The sequence below is a fragment of the Dendrobates tinctorius genome, unplaced genomic scaffold (genome assembly GCF_039654945.1).
Source record: "Dendrobates tinctorius isolate UK_male_01 unplaced genomic scaffold, ASM3965494v1 ptg000139l, whole genome shotgun sequence".
Taxonomy (NCBI): Eukaryota; Metazoa; Chordata; class Amphibia; order Anura; family Dendrobatidae; genus Dendrobates; species Dendrobates tinctorius.
Window position 1 is genome coordinate 9921586 of NW_027361807.1, and position 27268 is coordinate 9948853.

General features: G+C 48.7%; 1 protein-coding gene across 3 annotated transcripts in view; it reads left to right on the forward strand.

Moving 5' to 3' along the window:
* The window catches only part of SYCP3 (synaptonemal complex protein 3), a 187870-nt gene that overhangs the window by 13677 nt on the left and 146925 nt on the right, over nucleotides 1-27268 (forward strand). For all 3 annotated transcript variants that reach the window (XM_073545008.1, XM_073545010.1, XM_073545009.1), the window contains exons 2-3: nucleotides 3380-3514; nucleotides 15796-15874. In XM_073545008.1, coding sequence (XP_073401109.1) covers nucleotides 3391-3514; nucleotides 15796-15874 — 203 coding nt within the window. In that variant the 5' untranslated portion in view covers nucleotides 3380-3390. The remainder of the gene's footprint in view (nucleotides 1-3379; nucleotides 3515-15795; nucleotides 15875-27268) is intronic.

Genomic DNA, 27268 nt, shown 5'->3' on the forward strand with positions numbered 1-27268 from the left:
AGCCGAACGGAGCCATATATACAAGGGAGGGAGAGTGGGAGCGGAGCCATATATATATATATATACACTCACTGGCCACTTTATTAGGTACACCTGTCCAACTGTGTGTTAAGACTTAATTTCTAATCAGCCAATCACATGGCGGCAACTCAGTGCATTTAGGCATGTAGACATGGTCAAGACAATCTCCTGCAGTTCAAACCGAGCATCAGTGTGGGGAAGAAAGGTGATTTGAGTGCCTTTGAACGTGGCATGATTGTTGGTGCCAGAAGGGCTGGTCTGAGTATTTCAGAAACTGCTGATCTACTGGGATTTTCACGCACAACCATCTCTAGGGTTTACAGAGAATGGTCCGAAAAAGAAAAAAAATCCAGTGAGCGGCAGTTCTGTGGCCGGAAATGCCTTGTTGATGCCAGAGGTCAGAGGAGAATGGGCAGACTGGTTCGAGCTGATAGAAAGGCAACAGTGACTCAAATTGCCACCCGTTACAACCAAGGTAGGCAGAAGAGCATCTTTAAACGCACAGTGCGTCGAACTTTGAGGCAGATGGGCTACAGCAGCAGAAGACCACACCGGGTACCACTCCTCTCAGCTAAGAACAGGAAACTGAGGCTACAATTTGCACAAGCTCATCGAAATTGGACAGTAGAAGATTGGAAAAACGTTGCCTGGTCTGATGAGTCTCGATTTCTGCTGCGACATTCGGATGGTAGGGTCAGAATTTGGCGTAAACAACATGAAAGCATGGATCCATCCTGCCTTGTATCAACGGTTCAGGCTGATGGTGGTGGTGTCATGGTGTGGGGAATTTTTTCTTGGCACTCTTTGGGCCCCTTGGTACCAATTGAGCATCGTTGCAACGCCACAGCCTACCTGAGTATTGTTGCTGACCATGTCCATCCCTTTATGACCACAATGTACCCAACATCTGATGGCTACTTTCAGCAGGATAATGCGCCATGTCATAAAGCTCGAATCATCTCAGATTGGTTTCTTGAACATGACAATGAGTTCACTGTACTCAAATGGCCTCCTCAGTCACCAGATCTCAATCCAATAGAGCATCTTTGGGATGTGGTGGAACGGGAGATTCGCATCAGGGATGTGCAGCCGACAAATCTGCGCCAACTGTGTGATGCCATCATGTCAATATGGTCCAAAATCTCTGAGGAATGCTTCCAGCACCTTGTTGAATCTCTGCCACGAAGAATTGAGGCAGTTCTGAAGGCAAAAGGGGGTCCAACCCGTTACTAGCATGGTGTACCTAATAAAGTGGCCAGTGAGTGTATATATATAAGGGAGGGAGAGTGGGAGCGGAGCTATATATATATATAAGGGAGGGAGAGTGGGAGTGGAGCCATATATATATAAGGGAGAGAGAGTGGGAGCGGAGCCATATATACAAGGGAGGGAGAGTGGGAGCGGAGCCATATATATATATATAAGGGAGGGAGAGTGGGAGCGGAGCCATATATACAAGGGAGACCGGGGCAGGTGTGCGGTGTTGGAATCGCACATGCACATAGCACTATCCAGTGCCATTTTACTGAAGACATTTGCAGTGTGCCTTCAGCAATATGGCGCCGGACAGCACAGTATGGACATGAGCGTACTCCGGCGCTCCTCCGGCAGAACGGGACAGCGCTGGAGCACAGGGAAGAAAGGTAAGCATAATTTTTTTTCTTGTATGTGTGCAGTTTAATATGGGTGAGAGGACCATACATATCAGGATAGGGGGATGAGAGGTAGCATGCATACCAGGATATGAGGTGAGGGGACCATGCATATTAGGATTGGGGGGTGAGGGGACTATGCATACCAGGAAAGGGGGGTGAGAGGACCATGCATACCAGGACAGGGGGGTTCATGGACCATGCATACCAGGATGGGGGGGTGAGAGGACCATGCATACCAGGATAAGGGGGGGAGAGGACCAAGTATACTAGGATTAAGGGGTGAGGGGACCATGCATTCCAGGATAGGGATGAGGGGGGACCATGCATATCAGGATTGGGAGGTGAGGGGACCATGTATACCAGGATAGGGGGATGAGGGGACCATGCATACCAGGATTGGGGAGAGAGAGGGCCATGCATACCAGGATAGGGGGGTGAAAGGACCATGCATACCAGGATAGGGAGGTGAGAGGACCATGCATACCAGGATAGGGGGGTGAGAGGTCCATGCATACCAGGAAAGGGGGCTGAGGGGACCATGCATATCAGGATAGGAGGGTGAGAGGACCATGCATACCAGGATAGGGGTTGAGGGGACCATGCATACCAGGATAGGGGTTGAGGGGACAATGCATACCAGGATTGGGGGGTGAGGGGACCATGCATACCAGGACAGGGATGAGGGGGGACCATGCATGTCAGGATAGGGGGTGAGGGGACCATGCATACCAGGATAGGAGGATGAGAGGACCATTCATACCACGATGGGGGGGTGAAAGGACCATGCATACCAGGATGGGGGGGTGAAAGGACCATGCATACCAGGATAGGAAGGTGAGAGGACCATGCATGCCAGGATAGAGGGGTGAGAGGTCCATGCATACCAGGATAGGGGGGTGAGAGGGCCGTGCATACCAGAAAAGGGTGGTGAGGGGACCATGCATATCAGGAAAAGGGGTTGAGGGAACCATGTGTACCAGGATAGGGGGTGAGATGACCATACATACCAGGATAGGGGGGTGAGAGGGCCATGCATGCATTCAAATCCCGAGCGGCATAGCTCATTGGCTCAGCTGGCGGGGTGGGGGATTTGAATCCCCCACCCAAGCCGCGCGGCAACGCTCATTGTCTGAGCCGCCCGCCGGCGGATATTCATTTCACCGCACTCCCGATGCAATAGCATCAGGCCTATTTCTAGTATATACATAACGTCCCACAGCTATTGGCTGGGGAGGAAATATCAAGTGCACACGCTGACCCTTTAAGAGGGCGGGAGTGCACACGTGCATGCCCTAAGGACATGGCTAGAGGACCGGCTGGAAGCATGCAGAGCATTGGGAAGGGAAGAACTGACCGCAGCAAGGGTGAGTGAAGAGACACGCCGGAGACCCTGCCTGTCAGAGCAGAACTCCGGCGTGGTGCTAATACTGTGCAACAGCTGCGAGACATGCAGCCACAGCGACTCGGAACATACTATTCTAACACGCCCTAGATACTCTGTCAGCACACAAGCGTGCTCGGATAACACCTTATCCAGGCATGCTCGCTCATCACTAATCATAACTTTTGTCTTCCTTGTGTTTGTTTTGCTGTTGTTAGCATTTTGTGCTATGTATTGGTAAACACTGCAGAATATAAAATATTAAACTAAACAAATAATTGAAAACAATACTTAATTTAAATATCTTATTCATAAATAACAGATATTGAAGCCATGGCCCCTGGAAGGAAGTCAGTGAAATCAGAAAAAACAATCCAAAATGACAAAGTGCATCCCTATGACTTTGTAGATCCAGAACCGAAAACTCTGAGTGGATCAGATGAAGACATCTCAGAAGGTATATATCTGCGTGGTAATGGTATGAGGAGGTGACAGTGAATTCTCTTGTGTCTCAAACTTTCAAACCAAACCCATTTTCAAATATGTTGTTAGGGAATTCTGAGTTCATAGGTGAAGTCCCCTTTTGGGATCCTCTATCAATAAGGCTGTATTAAAATCTGCATAATGATTTTCTGTTAAATATACAGAGGCCAGGAGACAATGGTGGCTTCATGAAATGAAGGACATTATTTTGATAGGAAGAATAGCACTGTATGCTGTTCTGTTCTTCCTTTAAAGGGAATCTGTCACCCCCTGGACAATTATGAGCTATTACTATGGGCATATAGGTAACAGAATATTTTAACCAGTTTTACGGGTATGCCTCATAGCTGCGGTGTAGATCTTGAGAAATGCAGTTAGAATGTTTTATGTCAATAATTTGTTCCAGGCTCCGCAGCAGGCGGTGCCTGGAAGAAATCCATGCCTCCTAATCTTCAATATAATTGCACCCCCCCTCCCATGCATGTCACACTAACCTGTGACATGCAGTTGCAGCACTGCAACCCTGCACATGCGCCGTCCACTCATGCAGTCATGTGATTCTTATCCGCACTTCTATGGGCATAGCCTTCATTGATGTTCTGCACTGGCGAGCCTCTGCTATTGCTCAGTGACTTGCTGGCACCTGCGCAGAAGATCGATGAAGACTCTGCCCATAGAATGGCAATTAAGTTTCATATTACTTCAGGAGTGGATGGTGCATGCGCGTTATTACAGCGCTGCGACTGCATGTCTCAGGTCAGTGTGGCGTGCATGGAAGGAGTTGCCATTATAATGAATAGAGGAGGCAGGGATTTCTTCCAGGCACCACACGACCCGGAGCCTGAAACAAATCATTAACATAAAACATAACTGCATTTCTCAAGATCTACACCACAGCTCTGAGGCATATAGGACAGATTGGTTTGACGGTTTAACCATTCTATTACCTGTTTGCCCATAGTAATAGCTCAAAATCGTCAAGGGGGTGACAGCTTGATTTTAAGGGCTTATGCAGACGTCCGTGGATCTCGGTCCAATCTCGAACCACAGTGCACGTACTTCCCATGGATCTGCCGAACCTAATGTCATCGCCTCATGAAAATACATGAAGCTGTCATGCTCCTGTCGGGAGAACTGCTGCCAGTTCATGCATTGTGGTCCAAGATCAGACTGAGATTGACGGACTTTTGCATGAACGCTTAAATATAATGCATTCTACAACTTGGGGCTCTTGTTGAAGCCTAAGTGAAGTGAACATAGACTAAGCCTGGATTCACATATGTGGTTGTGTCCGCAGTGTTCCTGATGCATACATCTGCATGCGTTGTGTTTTCCTATCTTTAACGTTGTGGACGCAGGTACATGCGTTCGTATGCATTCGGCCGCGTTTGACTACGCATGCTTCGTTTCGGGTTGTGTGGCGGGGCGCAGCCAACGCAACGTTACAATTTTGGAGGCAGCAAATTGCCACCGCCATACGCATGCGGACACTTGAGGAAGGAAGGCGTTGAAACAATGAATTAGTCTATGAGAACGCATACGTACGCAAGCACACGCGTTCGCTTGCGTTTTCTTACGCATGTGTTTACTCTGTCGCCTCATTGGGGGACACAGAACCATGGGTGTTATGCTGCTGTCCACTAGGAGGCGACACTATGCATAATCTGAAAAAGATTAACTTTGGCTCCTCCTCTGCAGTATACACCCCTGGACGGCGTCAGCCCTCTCCAGTTTTTGCTTAGTGTCGCAAGGAGGCACACCTTTTTTCTTTTTTTCCTTTCATCGGAACAGATGAAGAAAAGTGGGTCTCCAGCGAGACTCCCGGCATGGCTCCTTCCTTGGCCCCCCTTTTTAGGGGTGCCCAGTTGAAGTGGAGATGGCGGTTCCCCATGTCGCTCCTTCCCCAGTCCCTCGGGTACTGGTCCGAAGTTGAGACCCCCCTCCTTCCCCAACCCCCTTCAGGGTCTGGGTTGAGGTTGAGGCAAGGATGAAGACCCCCTGACGGTGACAGACGCACCCTCCCTAATCCCCCGCAGGGGGCATTAGGTTGAGACGCCGCAGGTAGGGTCGGAGTACAGACAGCATTCTGCACCAGGGACTCCAGCCCAGCTGTGGGATCCTGCTGGGGCCGGGGGAGGGTGCAGGCAGACGTGGCACAGCAGAGACAGGGCTTTCTGCTCCCCTGCCTCTGCAGCAGCAGTGGCTCCATGGTGCTCCAGGGACCCCCCACTCAGGTACCGCTAGCCCTGCTGCCCCCACCGCTAGCCAGTCGCCCATTCCGGGGGGGTCCGGTGCAAATCCGACCCCCTCCCGGATTTACCGCGCCGCTCTGGAGCCCTCCTGGGCATCAGGCCTCTAATCTAGACCGCGGCTTTGGCCTAGCTGAAGCCGCCGCCTTTTCCCCGCCCCCGGCCCGCCCCCCGGATGACTAAAATGACACGCTGGAGTGTCATAGAAGGGGCGGATTGAGGCAGAAAGGGCGCGTTTTTACAAGCCCAGTGCGCCCTTTTCAGCTCTCCGCCCCCTCCTCCCTCTCCTCAGAGTCCTGGTGGCCATTTTTTTTGGATGAGATCCAGGAGAGGAGCATCACAGCGGTCTCCGGGGGGCACAGAACTGGGATCTGTCGGCGCTGGACCTAGGGGCACACCGGTGGGGTAAGCTCACAGCTGGGTTCTCATTACTCAGCTGTGAATCCATACTTCCTAGAAGGCTCTCTGTGGGTTCCCTCTGTGTAGCCACCCCTGTACGATCCCTGATAGCCAGCCTCTGTGCACTATGCCGGGCTCAAGGAAGAGAACCAGGCAGGAATGTTTCTATGCATTCTGCACAGCCTGCAAAGCCACGCTCCCTAGTGGTAGCACATATCCGCACTGCCGGGACTGCATCCAGAACTCTGGGTCAGAACCCCAGGGAGTCCCTACTGACGCTTCAGTGTCACAGGCCACGCCGGAATGGACAACTCAGATGTCACAGTCTATGACACAGTCCATAGACAACCTAACTGCCGCATTGCTGCAAGCTCTGCAGAGTCGGGCCCCGGCTATGGACGTTACACAGCAAACGGACAGCTTGTCTCAGGAACATGTTGCTTCCGACTCTCACAGACGTAAGCGGACCCACAGGTCTTGATCACCTGAGTCGGCCTATAGCACAAGGTCGTCCCCCCCCCAGGGAGAGACAGCGTCATTCCAGGTCTCCTAGGCAGTCCCCTGTCACAGACAGACAGTGCAATTTACCACAGAGATCCCCCACCACAGAAGACCCCTGCCCCAGGTCGCCCTCCAGGGATCACCTTAGTGAGGCACAGGATTCGGAGGGCATCTGTGACTCCGACTCAGATAACGAAACGGAGAGGTCCGTGGTACCTTCTCCCCCTAGCAATACAACGCTAGTTGAGGACATAATCTCTGCCATTCATCGGGTGCTAAAAATTCCAGAGTCGGCCCCAGAAGTCCCAGAACATAGGATTTGCTTCGAAAGTGTTCAGAAACCACCTAAGGTCTTCCCTAATCACCATGAGTTTGAGGAAATACTTACCAAACAGTTTGCGCAGCCTGAGAAAAAATTTGCTAATCGCAAATATTTGGAAGCGAAGTACCCCTTCCCACAGACAGACACCAAACAATGGACAGATCCACCTGAAGTGGACCCCCCGGTTTCTACGCTAGCAGCGCAGACCTTACTCTCTCTGCCAGATAGCTCAACCCTCAGGGACGCAGCAGACCGGCAAGTAGAACGCATGGCTCGTTCTATTTTTGAAGCGGCAGGCGCCTCTCTGGGCCCTGCGTTTGCTTCAGTTTGGGCGGCCAAGGCCATCCTGGCTTGGGCCAAAAAACTACAGGAGGGTCTTCAAGCTTCAAATCCCGAGCTCTCGGACCAAGCGGTCCAGATAGCAGTGGTAGCAGACTACATGCTTCATGCAGCCCTGGATTCCGCAAGAGGTGTAGCGGGAATAGCATCAAACGCCATCACGATCCGACGCATCCTCTGGCTGCGAGAATGGAAGGCGGATGCGACTTCCGTATCTTACTGGAAGACTTTTCGGCGAAAAGCTGGACACAATGATAGCCAATGCCACTGGGGGTAAGAGTACCTCTCTCCCTCAACTAAAACCGAAACGCACGTTTAAACGAAGAAACCAGACGCGATTCCGATCCTTTCGGAATTCCTCGGGCTGGTCCGTCTCGCGCCCAGCGCAAAACCGTAACCGCTCTCCACGCAGGGACAACCCACGGACAGGTCTTGGCAGTCGAAAGCAGGCCAAGCGAAACCCAAGGGAGGAAGACCTCAGAACTTCGCTTCATCATGACTCCCGAACTCCGGAAGACACACCACCAGTGGGAGGGCGACTTCTACTCTTTCAGCAAGTCTGGCTGCCTATTACAGAAGACAGGTGGGTCAGGGAAATAGTGTTTTCCGGATACAAGATAGAGTTCACTTCCGCTCCACTGAACCGGTTCTTCCTTTCTATTCCTCCAACACCACCAGACAAGGCTCGTGCTTTCCACCAAGCGGTCTCCTCTCTCCTTCAAGCAGGAGTTGTGGTGCCGGTTCCCGAGAACGAGAGATTCCGAGGGTTCTACTCAAATCTGTTCGTAGTCCCCAAGAAAGGAGGCAGCGTCCGACCCATACTGGACCTAAAACAGCTCAACAAGTAAGTACGGGTCCGTCACTTCCGCATGGAGTCCCTCCGGTCCATCATTGCATCCATGGAGCAGGGAGAATACCTTGCCTCCATAGACATACAGGATGCGTATCTGCACATACCAATTGCCCCCGCCCTCCAAAGGTTTCTCAGGTTCGCGGTCAACCAAAACCACTACCAGTTTGTCGCCCTTCCGTTCGGACTCGCCACGGCTCCAAGAACGTTCACCAAGGTCATGGCGGCCACCATGGACGTTCTGCACTCAAGAGGCATTCTAGTCATCCCGTACCTGGACGACCTCCTCATCAAGTCTCCCACTTTCAAAGACTGCGAGGTCAGTGTCTCAATCACAATAGACACACTGAGTCGCCTGGGATGGCTAGTCAACCTACAGAAATCGTCGACTATCTCAAGTCAGACTCTAACATTCCTGGGAATGTTATTCGACACCTCCAGGGGCCTGGTGCTCCTTCCCAAGGACAAGACACTGGCCATCCGTCTGGGAGTTCGTACACTCCTTCGCAGTCCTCCTCGATCTCTCCGGTTTGCCATGAGAGTCCTCGGCCGGATGGCAGCAGCAATAGAGGCAGTGCCATTTGCCCAGTTTCACCTCAGGGTCCTTCAACTAGCCATACTCGGCTCTTGGGACAGGAATCCCTTCTCCCTCGACAGGGAGTTCAGGTTGACGTCGTCAACCAGGAGGTCCCTGCATTGGTGGCTCAAACCAACCTCGCTTACACGAGGGAAGCCCTTTCTCTCAGGACAATGGAAGATCCTGACTACCGATGCAAGCCTGACAGGCTGGGGGGCGGTGCACCTACATCACAGGGCACAAGGCAATTGGTCACCGAGGGAAGTGACATTGCCCATCAATATTCTAGAAATCAGGGCCATCCTCTTGGCACTGAGAGCCTTTCATCACTTGCTTGCAGCCTCGCACATACGGATACAGTCAGACAATGCCACGGCTGTGGCATACGTGAACCACCAAGGCGGGACCCGCAGCGCCCAGGCGATGAGAGAAGTGGCGCATATCCTCCGCTGGGCGGAAGACACGAGGTCGGTACTTTCTGCGGTCCACATTCCGGGTGTAGAAAACTGGGAAGCCGACTTCCTCAGCAGGCAAGGAATGGACTCGGGGGAGTGGTCTCTCCATCCCGAGACTTTTTACCAGATCTGTCAACGCTGGGGAACCCCGGAGGTGGACCTAATGGCATCCCATCTCAATACCAAGGTCCCCAATTTCATGGCCAGGACACACGACCCGCGGTCGCTCGGAGCGGATGCCCTGGTCCAGGACTGGTCCCAGTTCCGACTCCTGTACATTTTCCACCCCTCCCCCTAATCTCCAGGGTCGTGAGGAAGATCAAGCAAGAGGGAGTTCCAACCATCCTCATCGCGCCAGACTGGCCCAGACGTACATGGTACGCAGACATCGTTCAACTTACAGCAGACGTCTCCTGGCGTCTACCCGACCGTCACGACCTTCTGTCTCAAGGTCCGTTCTTCCATCAGAATTCAGGGGCTCTCAATTTGACGGCATGGCCCTTGAAACCTGGATTCTAACCCAGGCAGGTTTTTCACCCGCAGTCATTGCGACTATGATCAGGGCAAGGAAGCCTGCCTACGCCAAGATCTATTATCGTACCTGGAGAGCTTTCTTTTCTTGGTGCGAATCTCATGGACAAGTCCCACTCCCTTATTCCCTCCCAAAGGTACTAGGTTTTCTTCAATCGGGTCTAGACGCCAAGCTCTCCTTAGGCTCGCTTAAGAGTCAGGTGTCGGCGCTTTCAGTCCTTTTTCAAAAGCGCATTGCTAATAAACCGCAAGTAAGGACTTTCATCCAGGGAGTTTCCTGATTGGTTCCTCCCTACAGACGTCCGCTGGATACATGGGACCTCAATCTGGTCCTGACAGCATTGCAAGCTCCACCCTTCGAACCTCTTAGAGGAGTTCCACTCTCCATTCTGTCTCAGAAAGTGGTTTTTCTAGTGGCGATCACCTCGTTACGCAGAGTGTCGGAATTGTCAGCACTTTCCTGCAGACGGCCTTTCCTAGCCTTTCACCAGGACAAGGTGGTTCTCCGCACGGTACCATCCTTCCTTCCGAAGGTTGTGTCCAACTTTCACCTCAATGAGGAGATTTCACTGCCATCCCTTTGCCCGGTTCCGGTTCATAGAGTGGACAAGGCTCTGCATACGCTTGACCTCGTCAGAGCATTGCGGATTTACGTGTCCAGGACTGCACCTTTCCGGAAGTCTGATTCCCTCTTCTTTCTTCCAGAGGGTAGTCGCAAGGGACTGCCGGCTTCCAAGGCTACCCTTGCCAGGTGGATCAAGTCCACCATACATGAGGCCTACCGACTTAACAGTTCCCCTCTTCCGGCCGGTATCACGTCACACTCTACACGGGCAGTAGGGGCCTCCTGGGCCATTCGGCACCAGGCTTCGGCACAACAAGTGTGTAAGGCGGCCACTTGGACTAGCCTACACACGTTTACGAAACACTACAGTGTTCATACCCAGTCCTCAGCGGATGCGAGCCTGGGTAGACTGGTTCTGCAGGTGGCAGTGCCCCAAATTTAGGGACCTGCTAGCACAATATTCGTCCATTGCTTCTCACCCAGGGACTGCTTTGGGACGTCCCATGGTTCTGTGTCCCCCAATGAGGCGACAGAGTAAAGGAGATTTTTGTGTACTCACCGTAAAATCTCTTTCTCTTAGCCTCTAATTGGGGGACACAGCTCCCACCCTGTTGCCCTTATGGGCCGTTGTTTACGGTTGAGTTCTCATATTGTTCTTTGAGCTCGTACATAGTAGCCTTCTTACAGGCATGGTTATGTTATTTGGTTATGTTCCTCCTAATGCTTTTGCACAAAACTGGAGAGGGCTGACGCCGTCCAGGGGTGTATACTGCAGAGGAGGAGCCAAAGTTAATCTTTTTCAGATTATGCATAGTGTCGCCTCCTAGTGGACAGCAGCATAACACCCATGGTTCTGTGTCCCCCAATTAGAGGCTAAGAGAAAGAGATTTTACGGTGAGTACACAAAAATCTCCTTTTTCCAGAGTAAACCTGTCTAGACACTAATTAGCCACCCCCCACACAAAGATTTATAAAGAGAGGTCGTGGGCACTCATTGTCCATTACTCTCAAACCTCTGGAGACTGCAAGGCAAGACATCTGTGAAGACACTGAATTTACAGAAATGTGAGTATACAAGCTAATGTCTGTGTGTCTCCCTGCAGTTTTCCTTCCTGCAGTCTGTAATCATTTCTGTCTCTTTCTTGCAGCATTCTTCACCATGGCCTCTAGCCCTGAGCAAACAGGACAGGATTCTGAAGTGAGTACCTTTGCAACTGATTGGTAAGTATCACTGTACATATGTGCCAAAATCATGTTTTTTCTTTTACAGAACACTTCAAGTGCAGAGGAACAGGAGCAGGAGGAGCAAGGAGCAGAGGGAGGCACAAGTACCTGTGGCAAGACAGCGTGTAAGTTTTTCTTTTTTTTTTTTTTTTTTGTGTTAATAGTTTTTCTGGCCTTTTTTTTCTCTCTTTTTTTTTTGTTTTTCTTGTTTATCTTTTCCTGCGAGTTTCTCACATCACACACGGTTGTGTGATCCCGGCCTAAAGTGCATTGTTTAAATTTTTTACCCCCCTTCACAGTGAACAAAGTCAGAACCCGCTGGCGTTCAATGAAGGATCGCTTCAACAAGGACCTCAGACAGGAGAACCAGGTTCGCAGTTGTAGTGCAGCAAGCGTCAGGAAATATAGGTGTCATCGGATGCTGGCTTTCCTGAGGCCTGTCCTTGCTCAGAGAACGTAAGTATTTTTGTGTTGTATTATATTGTGTTGTGTTCCCTAATCTGAATTTTTCTATTCCACAGGAGTTGGCGCTTGTAGAATTGTTTTTTTTTGGTAGTAATGTTTTTCTTTTCTTTTCACAGAACCTGGAGCAGCACCCTCGAACCTGGATTGTCCTCTGGAGCGGTCCTTCAGCGAACAGCCTTGGAGCAGTCCCAGCCATCCACCAGCGAGGCAGCGAGTGGGCCGGCGTCACAGGCTGGAGAACAGGCAGCTGGTCCTTCAGGTCTTCCCCTGTCCCAGACCTCCTCCGTCTTTTATGTTGGGTCTTCCCGACAGCGGCAGAAAGCCTCGGACAGGACACTCATGCCCGAGTTTCTACACTTGAGCTCGGTTTTCCAGGATGGCTTGAAGTTGTTGGTAGATAGACTGCATAGTGATTTGAACCATATTGACACACTTTTCCAGTCTGTCCACCAGCGCCTTGACCGTCTGGAAACTGAGATCCACAGACCAGCATATTATTTTTTTACGGCCATAAAACGGGGCATGGCGGAAAACCTTACGCCTGAACTTCAGCTGAATGTGATGCAGGCCTGCAATGCTGCTTACGTTCAGGCTATGCAGCAGACTCGGTTATACCCGCATGCACGTTACCTTTCCAACTGTGCCACCAGTTACCCGGTTTACATCTCTACCGAGTTCTGCTGCATACTGCTGTATGGCCACTACCATGCCCAGTCCTGCCACACTCCACTACAGCGCCACCACCAATGCCAAGTGCAGTTGAAAGCCACTCCACAACCACACCGAGTCCTGCTCCTGCACGGATGTCCACCGCCACCATCACGCAGAGTCCTGCTCCTGCACACCCGTCCACCAGCACGCAGATTCCGGGTCCTGCACGGTCATCCACCGCCACCACCATGCCTTCTGTACCCACCACTCCTACCCTTCCAAGGAGAAGAAGAAGCCAGCAAACCCATGGAGAACACAAAAGTAGGAAACGGGAACAGAGGCGTGAAAGAACAGTTGTGCTCCCTCCACCACCCTCACCTCCCATTGTGCCTGTTTTGTCCAATTTGTCACTCCCTTCTAATGTGTCTCTCCCGTCCCATGTTTCCACTCCTAATATGTCAACTTCGATCCTTGATCTCCCAGACCCCACACATCTATTAGCCCCTTCCCCTGGAACCCCTTCTTTGTCCACCCCAAGCCAATCCTCCCGTCTCCACACCCACTGGTCCGTAACATTTCCCCCCCCATTTTGTAAAAAGTAATTTTTATTCTTTTTTGTAAATAACTGCTTCCTCTTTGTCTCTTTCGTCGCCGGCAACATACACCATGCGTTATCAACACACAAATCGCCGTATAAACACACTCTGTTTTTTTCCACCTCATAGCTCCATGAAACACAATCTTCTCTTCCTTTTCTTTCTTGTGTGTGTCATGGAGCTATGAGGTGGCAAAACCACAAAGAGGACTGAAAATCCTCCCCCCCAAAAAAAGGTAAACAACACTAAGGGTCAGTGGTCTGCAATACTCACCTGCCCAGGTGTCAGTACTATTGCACTCAGGATGCTGTGTTTTCTGTATCCTGAGTGCAGTAGTTCAGACACACGGGCAGGTGAGTAAAGATATGAGGTGGATTTCCTCCATCATCTCTTCAGTGTGCATTAATCTATTGGACTATAGATTAATGCAAACTGAAGAGACGATGGAGCTAATGAGAAGTTACCAACCATAGCACTGACAAATAGAACAGGCGAAGTGTAAAGCATGGGGGACATAAAACAAAGTAAACAGGTGTTGTACTAAATTTTTTTAGTTAACATAAAACATTTAAAGTACATGTTAAAATTAAAAGGCCATAACATTACATAAAATTTCAAGATTTTTCTAAACCATTGCATCTTGCCATGCCACACGTCCAATCTCAGAAGCAAAGTAGTCTGCAAATGTATCCCTCATTTGGGCAACTTCCCTTGTTGTTCTCAGAGGGTGATGATGGTAATCTGGCAACGGGTTACAAACAGGTTCATCAAGTTCAAAGTTTGGTCGCTCTTTAGCCATTATGTAGTTGTGGAGAACCACACACGCCTTGACCACCTCATCGGCTGTCTCAATTTTGAGATTAATTGCTGTCCCTCAAATGCGCCATTTCGAGACAAGAATGCCAAAGGGAGACTCAACAGTTCATCGTGCCCTGCTCAGTCAGTAATTAAAAATCGTTTTTGTGTGGTTCAAGTCCCGACTGGAGTATGGCTTCAGTAGGTTTCCATACATCTGAAAAGCCTCATCACCAACCACAACAAATGGTATTGGCGGGCCTTTAGTGTTGGGAAGAGGTTGTGGGAGGGGGAAATTAAAATTGTTACTATACAACCGTTGGCCCATGTCAGAGTTTTTAAAGGAGGTCTGGGAGTCATTTCCACGAACAAAAGTACCAATGTCCACGGCAATAAATCTACAGTCTGCAGCTGCAATGGCCATGAGCACTATTGAGAAGTATTTTTTATAATTAAAGTACTCGGATCCATTTCGAGCCGGTTTGGTAATCCTAATATGTTTCCCATCCACTGTTCCCAAACAGTTGGGGAAATTACACATTTCCCAGAATTTTTCAGCAGTTTCCTGCCAGATTTCCATGGTGGGTAGGGGGATAAATTCTTGAAGAAGACCCTCCCACAAAGCCCGGCAAGTGTCTGCAACAATCCCAGAAAGGGTGGAAAGGCCAATCCGGAACTGGAAATGGAGCGATGATAGGCTCTCTCCGGTAGCCAGGAATCTGCCAGAGAAAGAAAAAAAATATTCAGAATAATAATATTCACGACGGGATTTGAAAAAAATAAAGTAAAAAAAAATAAAAGGACATTGCAGAACAATAATAATTATGACAGATGTTTAGTTTTAAATATTACGCACCTTAGTGTCACCAGCAGACGTTCCTCAGCTGGAATAGCTCTACGGAGCTTGGTGTCCTGCCTGCTGATGGCTCCTTGTACATGACCCAGCAAATCCCTGAAGCTCTCTTGAGACATCCTCATGTAATCAAAATATTTATCCGGGTTTTCACTGAGTTCACTCAGTAAGGAATGGTAGGCTCCACAGCTCTCCCAGATTTCAACAATGGGGTGTTGCCAAAAGCGCCAACGCCGTCTTCTCCGTCTTTCTCTTTTCCGTTCTTGCTCACAAGCAAAGGCAAGAAACAATTTGATATCCAAATCCAGTTTAAAATAGAAACTCACCTTGCGAATATCCATCTTGACCCAGGATACAGGAGCAAAAGCAGATGATTTCAGCTCTACAAGGGTCTATATAACGAAATCCCATGAGACACGTCCATTGGGTATGGCTTGTGTCTCAGAAAATATCCTTGAAAAATTTTTCCTTATGGGAAGCATGCGCATAAAAAACGCAAACGCATGCAAAAACGAATATGAACGCATAACAAAGCAGCGTTTTTTTTACGTCTTGCGTAAGATGATGCGGCTAAAAAAACGCTACGTTTTTATGCGTTTACGTATGTTTGCATGTGTTCATGGTTGCGGACGAAACGCTGCGGACTCAACCGCAAATGTGAACCTAGCCTTAGCCATTGCACAGCTGTGTATCTCATGCATGTCCTATTCAAAAGGCATGACATTTATTTTTCCCTGTGGTGTCACTTCTGAATTCTTCCACAGATTACAACTGAGCACTTTGTAAAAAAAAAGTCTAAAGCAGACATCTACTTTTTGTTTCTTTGTGACTTTGTTTCAGGTATGCCAGCAAACTTGTGTACGATTTTTTTTTTTCCCCACAGATAAAGATATGCTGATTGACAAACATGGGAAGAAGCGTCCTGCACAAGTGATGAATCAAGGAGTTGCAGATGACATGGGGTGATTATATTTTTTAGTTTATGAAAACCCCATGCACCTGAAGACTAGAGATCATTACTTGAAATTTGACTTTTAGCAGTAGCAGTATGTGCTAGTACAGGGGACCTCAAACTCATCTGGGTTATTGGCCCCAGATATGCAAAAAAATTGAATTTGGGGGTCCGCATTCTTTGAAGGACAAAGTGACATTTTTAGTGATACAATTTTTTTTTTTGAAAATTTTTGGCGTTTTTTTTAAAACAATGTTTAGAACTTGCGTCATTATGGATGTGGTGATTACAATATGAGTGCACATTTGTTGTTATGTCCCCATCCAGGTCCTCATATTGTAGTTATGTCCCCATATTGTAGTTGTGTCCCCATCCAAGTCCCCATATTGTAGATATGTCCCCATCCAGGTTCTCATATTGTATTTACGTCCCCATATTGTAGTTATGTCCCCATCCAGGTCCCCATATTGTAGCAATGTCCCCATATCGTAGTTATGTCCCCACCCAGGTCCTCATATTGTAGTTATGGCCCATCCAGGTCCCCATATTGTAGATATGTCCCCATATCCAGGTCTCCATATTGAATATATAAGGAAAAAACAAACGACCAAAAATCTCACAAGGAATGTAATAATACAAAATATAATTTATTGAACAATCAATAAGACCAGAGCATGTGAGGAACACAGTAACATGGAAAATCCAAGTCTGCTTGTGCATGCAGAAAAACACCAAAGGACACACATGTGTCAGGAGGGGGAAGGAGGAAGTGTAAAGCACATATGTAGTGCCTGTCAGCAGAAATAAATATAATTATACTGACGCATAACAAAATTGCACATCCCACACTAAGCCTCATGGAATCCACATCACCAGGCATGTATCCATACTGGACAAGAAAGTGTAATAAAGAACTGGCGTATTGAAGTCATACCTGGTAAGAATGGGAGGCAGCCCGACTGGTGTGTGTCCCCCCCCGACGCGCGTTTCGGCGTGAAATGCCTTTCTCACGCCGAAACGCGCGTCGGGGGGGACACACACCTGTCGGGCTGCCTCCCATTCTTACCAGGTATGACTTCAATACGCCAGTTCTTTATTACACTTTCTTGTCCAGTATGGATACATGCCTGGTGATGTGGATTCCATGAGGCTTAGTGTGGGATGTGCAATTTTGTTATGCGTCAGTATAATTATATTTATTTCTGCTGACAGGCACTACATATGTGCTTTACACTTCCTCCTTCCCCCTCCTGACACATGTGTGTCCTTTGGTGTTTTTCTGCATGTACAAACAGACTTGGATTTTCCATGTTACTGTGTTCCTCACATGTTCTGGTCTTATTGATTGTTCAATAAATTATATTTTGTATTATTACATTCCTTGTGAGATTTTTGGTCGTTTGTTTTTTCCTTATATATTCAGTTTTCAGTGCGACTTTCTCTATATTGTCCTTTCATACATCTTCTTGCTCCAGCTTGTACAATGGTATTAAGTGATTGCATCTTTTCTAGCTGTATCTATCTGAGCAAATGATTTATCCATGAAGTGTATAGGTCTCCATATTGTAGTTATGTCCATAGAGGCAGAAAACAGAAAAAAAGTGAAGCAAAAAATATGGTCAATTCTGTACTTATGTCCCCCATCTTGTCATATACAGTATATGTCCCCAATCCAGGTATACATGGCCGCTTTATCCACATCCTGGTATGCATGGCCCCCTCATCCCTATCCTGGTATTCATGGCCCCCTCATCCCTATCCTGGTATGCATGGCACCCTCATCCCTATCCTGGTGTGCATGGCCCTCTCATCCCTATCCTGGTAAGCATGGTGCCCATCCCCATCCTGCTATGCATTCGCCTATCCCTATCCTGCTATTCATGGCGCCCATCCCATCCTGGTATGCATGGTCCCCTAATCCACATGCTAGTATTCATGGTCCCCTCATCCACATACTGGTATGCATGGCCCCCCTCATCCTCATCCTGGTATGCATGGCCCCCTTATCCCCATCCTGGTATGCATGGCCCCCTCATTCCCATCCTGGTTTGCATGACCCCCATCCCCATCCTGATATGCATGGCCCCCTCATCCCTATCCTAGTATGCATGGCCCCCTCATCCCTCTCCTGATATGCATGTCCTCCTCATCACTATCCTGGTATGCATGCCCCCCCCTCATCTTTATACTGGTATACATGGCCCTATCATCCCTATCCTGGTATGCCTGGCTCCTCATCCCAATTGTGGTATGCATGCCCTCCTCATCCTCATCCTGGTTTCATGGCCCCCTGATCCCTATCCTGGTATGCATGGCCCCTTCTTCCCCATCCTGGTATTCATGGCCCCTTCATCCCTATCCTGGCATGCATGACCCCCATCCACATCCTGGTATGCTAGGCCCCCTCATCCCCATCCTGGTATGCATGGCCTCCTCATCCCTATCCTGGTATGGCTTCCTCATTCCTATCCAGGTATGGCTTCCTCATTCCTATCCTGGTATGCATGGTCCCCTCATCCCCATCCTAGTATTCATGGCCCCCTCATCCCTATACTAGTATTCATGGCCTCCTCATCCCTATACTGGTATACATGGCCTCCTCATGCCTATCGTTGTGTGCATGGCCTCCTCATCCCCATCCTGGTATGCATGGCCTCCTCATCCCAATCCTGGTATGCATGACGCACATTTCTCATCCTGGTATGCATGGCCCTCTCATCCCTATTCTGGTATGCATGGCTGTTGTGAATTCGCTTTCTGGCTTACCTCTGGTTACTAGTGAAGGTAGTGGAGATGGTTATATTGACAGAGGGGTCGCGAGTTCTCTTTCTGGGCTCCCTCTGGTGGTTAATGGAGGTAATGGAGCTGATCTGATTAACAGAGGCTTGCCACTTGATAATGAGGAGGACGATTGGAGATCTGGGGTTTAAGATAAGATAAGATAATCCTTTAATCGTCCCACCATGGGGAAATTCAGAGCATTACAGCAGCAAGGCAGGAACAAGTACAGATACATAAAGGCATTACATTGACAGTAGGTAGGTTCATATACGAAAAAAAAAAAAAGATATAACCGGACTATCCCAACTTTGGATCTATCAGTTCACTGTTTGGGTCGTTCTCCGTTTTGGACAGTGCTGGTTATACAGCCTAACTGCAGCAGGAAGGAAGGACTTTCGATAGCGCTCTCTCTCACATTTAGGATGAAGTAGCCGGTCACTGACAGTACTGCACATCTTTGTCACGGTCTCATGCATGGGATGGGAATCATTCTGCACTATGTAGTTCACCTTGGCCAGTATCCTCCTGTCGCCTACTTCCTGAACTGGATCAAGGGGGCATCCCAGGACAGAGCTGGCCCTTCTAATCAGTTTGTCCAGCCTATTCCTGTCCCTGGTTGATATGCCACTACCCCGGCACGCCACACCAAAGAAGATGACTGATGCCACAACAGAGTTGAAGAAGGATGCAAGGAGTGCCCCCCTAACTGGATATAAGACAGCCGACTCCCTCTATCCCTGCTGGTGATTTTTTCCTGCCTCCTGTGGTCTTAGTTTCCAGCTCAGTCCCTGCATGCTCAGCTAAGTGTTCTTTTGCTATTGTTCACATTTGATCTGGTTTTGTCTATTTCAGTTTTGTGTGGTCAGCCAGCTCCGGCTGGGGCTGTGCTGAATCTCTATCCATATGTTATTGCTTGTGCCAGTTTGTTTTTCTCCCTTATTTGGCCTCTTTTTGCACTGCTTTCAGAATATACCACAGTGCTGATATAGTGGGCAAAGTCATGTGACTTCAGTATTTTTCTATCAGACGTGTTGGACATTTTTTGCAGGGTTTTTTGCTTTATTGCAGACAGTGTCTTTCCTTTCCTCTCCTGTCTAGTTAGCGTGGGCCCCATCGTTTGCTCAGTCTATTTTCCTATCTGCGTTTGTATTTTCATCTTGTCTCACCGACAATATATGTTTGGGGACTATCTATTCCTTTGGGGTCTGCTCTGGGGCAGTTTAGATTTCCCCTTTCTTGCTTTAGGCTTATTTAGCTCTCCGGCTGTGTCGAGGCGTCTAGGATCATTGTAGGCACGCTCCACAGCTACTGCTAGTTGTGTGGATAGGATCAGTGGTCTGCAATCCGCTTAGTTACCAACCTCTCTGGTTTTCTGTGGCTTAGCTTGGTCTTGCTTTCCTCCTCGGTGACCCAATCATAACACATGGCCCCCTCATCCCTATCCTGGTATGCATGACCCCCATCCCTATCCTGGTATGCATGACCCCCATCCTCATCATGGTATGCATGGCCCTCTCATCCCCATCCTGGTATGCATGGCCCCCCCATCCTCATCCTGGCATGCATGGCTCTCTCATCCCTATTCTGGTATGCGTGGACCCCTCATCTCTTTCCTGGTATGCATGACACCCATCCCCATCCTGGTATGCATGCACCTCTCATCCCTATTCTGGTATGCATGGCCCTCTCATCCCAATCCTGGTATGCATGATCCCCACCCTCATCCTGGTATGCATAGCCCTCTTATCCCTGTTCTGGTATGAATGCCCCCCTCATCCCGACTGGTATGCATGACTCCCATCCCCATCCTGATATACATGACCTCCTCATCCCTATCCTGCTATGCATGACCCCCTTATCACCATCCTGGTATGTGTGGCTGCCCTCATCCCTATACTGGTATGCATATCCTCCTCACCTCCCCTAGTATGCATAGCCTCCTCCTCCGTATACACGTATGCATTGCCTCCTCATCCCTATCCTGGTATGCATGGCCCCTTCTTCCCCATCCTTGTGTGCATGGCCCCACCTCATCCCTATACTGGTGTGCATGTCATCCTCACCCCCTCCTGTTATGCGTAGCCTCCTCATCCCTATACTGTTATGCATGGCCCCTTCATCCCTATCCTGGCATGCATGGCCCCCATTCCCATCCAAGTATGCATGGCCCCATCCTGGTATGCATAGCCCTCTCATCCCTATCCTGGTATGCATGGCCCCATCCCCATCCTGGTATGTGTTATGAACGGGTAGCCGAGGAGGAAATAAAAAACAACACAAGCTAAGTCTCAGAAAACCATAGAGGTTGGTAACTATGCAGACTGCAGACCCCTGATCCTAACACGCAACTAGCAGCAGTCGTGGAGCGTTCCTACGGTGGTCCTAGACGCCTCGTCACAACCGGAGAACTAAATAAGCCTAAAGCAGGAAAAGAGGAAAACTAACTACCCCAGAGCAGACCCCAAAGGAGAGACAGCCCCCCACATGTATTGACGGTGAAAAAAGATGAAAACACAAACAAAGGCAGGAAAATAGGCTTAGCAAACTATTTGGCCAAACTAACTAGAAAGGACAGGAAAGGAAAGACACTGTCTGCATTCTGCCAAAAAACCCTACAAAATGTCCAACAAACTGATAGCAAAATTAACCCTGAAGTCACTAGACTTCTCCCACTATATCAGCACTCTGAAATATTCTGAGACAGAGCAAAAAGAGGCCAATCTAATAAGGGACAAAAAAAGGCAATTTGGCAAATAAGAGTGGAAATTCAGCACAGCCCAGCCGGGCTGGCTGACCACACAAAAAACTGAAAAGACCAACAAGAGCAAGTGTGAACATTAGCAAAAAACAAACTTATCTTGTGAAGACTGGAACAGAGCTGAGTCCTAGACCTGAGAAGCTGACTGAATCACCAGCACCAGGATAGGGTGTCGGCTGTCTTATATCCAGTCTGATACTCCAGAGATCCAATCATTATCTTCCTCACCAGGTGGCAGATCACTACCACTTAAACCAACCTCACTACCTCCTGTCACCACCTGAGGGAGAACGGAAGGGGAAATCTCAACTGGTGGAGCAGAAAATGAGCTCATAACAGTACCCCCCCCTTGAGGAGGGGTCACCGAACCCTCATCCATGCCCCAGGCCAATCAGCATGGGCCCGGTGAAAAGCACGAACCAATTTATTGGCATGAATATCAGAGGCAGAGACCCAAGAATTATCCTCCTGGCCATAACCCTTCCATTTGACCAAATACTGGAGTCTCCGTCTAACCAAACGAGAATCCAATATTTTCTCCACCTCATATTCCATATTGCCTTTAACCAACACAGGGTCAGGATGTGCCGCCACAGGAACTACTGGCTCAACAAACCTCTTCAACAGTGATTTGTGAAATACGTTATGGATTTTGAACGTAACTGGAAGAGCCAACCGAAAAGAAACAGGATTAAGAATCTCCAAAATCCTATAAGGTCCAATAAATCTTGGCTTAAATTTTGGAGATGCAACCTTCATAGGAATATTCTTAGACGACAACCAAACCATATCACCCACTTTAAACCGGGTCCTATGCCGGTTGGAAAAACACTGGGCCTTTTCCTGAGAGAGAGACAAATTATTCACCACTTGGTCCCATATCTGCTGCATTCTCACAACCACAGTGTCCACACCTGAGCAGGACGAAGATTCTACTTGCCCTGAAGAGAATCGAGGATGAAACCCAAAATTACAGAAAAAGGGTGACATCAAGGTGGCAGAACTAGCTCTATTGTTCAGCGCAAATTCAGCCACAGGCAAAAATGAGACCCAATCATCTTGATCAGCAGATATAAAACATCTTAAATAAGACTCCAAGGTCTGGTTTGTTCTCTCAGTCTGCCCATTGGTCTGGGGATGAAACGCGGAGGAGAAGGATAACTGAATTCCCAGATTGGAACAAAAGGCTTTCCAAAATTTGGAAACAAACTGGACCCCTCTATCGGACACAATGTTCTCAGGAATCCCGTGTAACCGAACCACCTGTTGTAAAAACAAGGGTACCAACTCAGCTGAAGATGGCAACTTTGGGAGTGGTACAAGATGGACCATCTTCGAAAATCTATCACAAATTACCCAGATAACAGTCATTCTCTGAGAGACAGGAAGATCAGAAATAAAATCCATTGAGATATGGGTCCATGGCCTCTTGGGCACCGGCAGGGGCACCAGCAACCCACTAGAATGAGAACAGGGTTTAGACCGAGAACAAGTCCCACAGGACTGTACAAAATTCCTGACATCACGAGATAAGGCAGGCCACCAAAACGACCGACTCACCAAATCTCTGGTACCAAAAATACCTGGATGACCAGCCAATGCGGAGCAATGGACTTCAGACATCACTCTCTTTCTCCACTGGTCCGGAACATACAATCTTCCCATAGGGCAACGCTCAGGTTTATCCTCCTGAAATTCCTCCAGGACGCGTCTCAAATCGGGCGAAATGGCAGAAAGAACTACCCCCTCACCTAGGATAGTAGTAGGCTCGGTCACATTAAGAGAATCAGCAAAGAAACTCCTAGAAAGGGTGTCTGCCTTAACATTCTTAGTGCCCGGAAGAAAAGAGGCCACAAAATTAAAATGCGTGAAAAACAAGGCCCATCTAGCCTGTCTAGGATTCAAGCATTTAGCCGACTCCAGATAAGTCCAATTCTTGTGATCGGTGAGGACCACAAATTGATGTCTAGCTCCCTCCAACCAATGTCTCCACTCCTCAAATGCCCATTTCATGACCAACAATTCCTGATTCTCTACGTCATAGTTGCGTTCAGATGGGGAGAACTTTCGAGAAAAGAAGGCACAGGGATTCATCTTAGAAGTCACAGGGTCTTTTTGGGACAAAACAGCTCCTGCACCAATCTCAGAAGCGTCTACCTCCACTTGAAATGGAAGTGAGACATCAGGTTGCCATAAAACTGGAGCTGAAGTAAACCTCCTGAAATGCTGAGACAGCCTCAGGAGACCAATTCAGCACATCAGCTCCCTTCTTGGTCAGATCAGTCAGTGGTTTCACAATACTAGAAAAATTACCTATAAATTTACGATAGAAATTAGCAAAACCCAAAAACTTCTGAAGAGCCTTCAGAGAAGTAGGCTGAACCCAATCATAAATGGCCTGTACCTTGGCCGGGTCCATTTCAATAGTCGATGGAGATAAGATAAATCCCAAAAATGAAATCCTCTGTACACCAAAGAGACATTTCGATTCCTTAACAAACAGGGAATTCTCCCTCAAAATCCGAAACACAGTCCGGACATGTTCCACATGGGAATCCCAATCATTAGAAAAGATCAAAATATCATCCAGATAGATGATCAAAAACTTATCCACAAAGTCTCGGAAAATATCATTCATAAAGGACTGGAAGACAGAAGGGGCATTGGAGAGCCCAAAAGGCATCACCAGGTACTCAAAATGTCCCTCCGGAGTATTAAACGCCGTCTTCCATTCATCCCCGTGCATGATGCGAATAAGATTATACACCCCCCTGAGGTCAAGCTTAGTAAACCAGCAGGCACTCTTAACTCTGGAGAATAAATCAGACATTAGAGGTAACGGGTACTGATATTTAAAAAGCCGACCCTTGGGAAATTTACACCCAGGCATCAACTCAATTGCACAGTCATAACTCCATTAAGGAAGAAATCCTCCTACGGCCCCAGAGAAAAAGAGGAAAAAATGCATATAAAATATAAAATTGTGACACTTTTTTTTTCTGCTCTTGAGTACCCTAGAATCTGCGGTATGGCTGGTGATTGTGTTATGAACGGGTAGCCGAGGAGGAAATAAAAAACAACACAAGCTAAGTCTCAGAAAACCAAAGAGGTTGGTAACTATGCAGACTGCAGACCCCTGATCCTAACACGCAACTAGCAGCAGTCGTGGAGCGTTCCTACGGTGATCCTAGACGCCTCGTCACAACTGGAGAACTAAATAAGCTTAAAGCAGGAAAAGAGGAAAACTAACTGCCCCAGAGCAGACCCCAAAGGAGAGACAGCCCCCCACATGTATTGACGGTGAAAAAAGATGAAAACACAAACAAAGGCAGGAAAATAGGCTGAGCAAACGATGGGGCCAAACTACCTAGAAAGGACAGGAAAGGAAAGACACTGTCTGCAGTCTGCCAAAAAACCCTACAAAATGTCCAACACAACTGATAGCAAAATTAACCCTGAAGTCACTAGACTTCTCCCACTATATCAGCACTCTGAAATATTCTGAGACAGAGCAAAAAGAGGCCAATCTAATAAGGGACAAAAAAAGGCAATTTGGCAAATAAGAGTGGAAATTCAGCACAGCCCAGCCGGGCTGGCTGACCACACAAAAAACTGAAAAGACCAGCAAGAGCAAGTGTGAACATTAGCAAAAAGCAAACTTATCTTGAGAAGACTGGAACAGAGCTGAATCCTAGACCTGAGAAGCAGACTGAATCACCAGCACCAGGATAGGGCGTCGGCTGTCTTATATCCAGTCTGATACTCCAGAGATCTAATCATTATCTTCCTCACCAGGTGGCAGATCATTACCACTTAAACCAACCTCACTACCTCCTGTCACCACCAGAAGGAGAACGGAAGGGGAACTCTCAACTGGTGGAGCAGAAAATGAGCTCATAACAGGTATGCATGGACCTATCATTACCATCCTGGTATGCATGGCCTTATCATCCCCATCCCAGAATACATGGCTCCCTCTTCCCCATCCTGATATGCATGGCCCCTTCATCCTCATCCTGGTATGCATGGCCCTCTCATCCATATTCTGGTATGCATGGCCCCCTCATCCCTATCCTGGTATGCATGACACCCATCCCCATCCTGATATGCATGGCCCTCTCATCCCTATTCTGGTATGCATGGCCCCCTCATCCCAATCCTGGTATGCATGACCCACATCCTCATCCTGGTATGCATGGCCCTCTCATCCCTATTCTGGAATGCATGACCCCCTCATCCCTATCTTGGTATGCATGACACCCATCTCCATCCTGGTATGCATGGCCTCCTCATCCCTATCCTGGTATGCATGGCCTCCTCGTCCCTATCCTGGTATGCATGGCCTCCTCATCCATATACTGGTATGCATGGCTGCCCTCATTTCTATACTGGTATGCATGGCCTCCTCATCCATATACTGGTATGCATGGTTGCCCTCATCCCTATACTGGTATGCATGGCCTCCTCACCTCCCCTAGTATGCATAGCCTCCTCTTCCCTATACACGTATGCATTGCCTCCTCATCCCTATCCTGGTATGCATGGCCCCTTCTTCCCCATCCTTGTATGCATTGCCCCCCTCATCCCTATACTGGTGTTCATGTCATCCTCACCCCTCCTGTTACACATAGCCTCCTCATCCCTATACTGTTATGCATGACCCCTATCCTCCTCCTGGTATGCATGGCCCTCTCATCCCTATCCTGGTATGCATGGCCTTCTCATCCCTATCCTGGTATGCATGACCCCCTTATCACCATCCTGGTATGTAGGGTCCCCTCATCCCTATACTGGTATGCATTGCCTCCTCATCCATATACTGGTATGCATGGCTGCCCTCATCCCTATACTGGTATGCATGTCTTCCTCACCTCCCCTAGTATGCATAGCCTCCTCTTCCCTATACACATATGCATTGCCTCCTCATTCCTTTCCTTTTATGCATGGCCCCTTCTCCCCCATCCTTGTATGCATTGCCCCCTCATCCCTATAGTGGTGTGCATGTCATCCTCACCCCCTCCTGTTACGCATAGCCTCCTCATACCTTTACTGTTATGCATGGCCCCTTCATCCCTCTCCTGGTATGCATGGCGCCCTCATCCCTATCCTGGCATGTATGACCTCCATCCCCATCCAAATTTGCATGACCCCATCCTGGTGTGCATAGCCCTCTCATCCCTGTCCTGGTATGCATGGCCCCCTCATCCCTATCCTGGTATGCATGACCCCCATCCTGGTATGCATGGCCCCTATCCCCATCCTGGTATGCATAACCCTATCATCCCCATCCTGGTATGCTTGGCCCCCTCATCCTTATCCTGGTATGCATGGCCTCCTCATCCCTATCCTAGAATGCAAGATCCCCTCATCCCCATCTTAGTATTCATTGCCCCCTCATCCCTATCTTTGTGTGCATGGCCCCCTCCTTCCCATCCCAGTATGCATGGCCTCCACTTCCCCATCCTGATATGCATGGCCCCTTCATCCCCATTCTGGTATGCATGGCCCCCTCATCCCAGTCCTGGTATGAATGATCCCATCCTCATCCTGGTATGCATCGCCCTCTCATCCCTATTCTGGTATGCATGACCCCCTCATCCCTATACTCATGCATGACACCCATCCCCATCCTGCTACAAATGGCTCCTTCATCCCCATACTGATATGTATGGCCCACTTATCCCCAGTTTGGTATGCATGGCCCCCTCATCCCTATACTGGTATGCATGGCCTCATCCCTATCGCGGTAGGCATGGCCCCCTTCATCTCTATACTGGTATGCATGGCCACCTCATCCCCATCCTGGTATGCATGGCCTCCTCATCCCTATCTTGCCTATCTTGGTGTGCATCACCTCCTCATCCC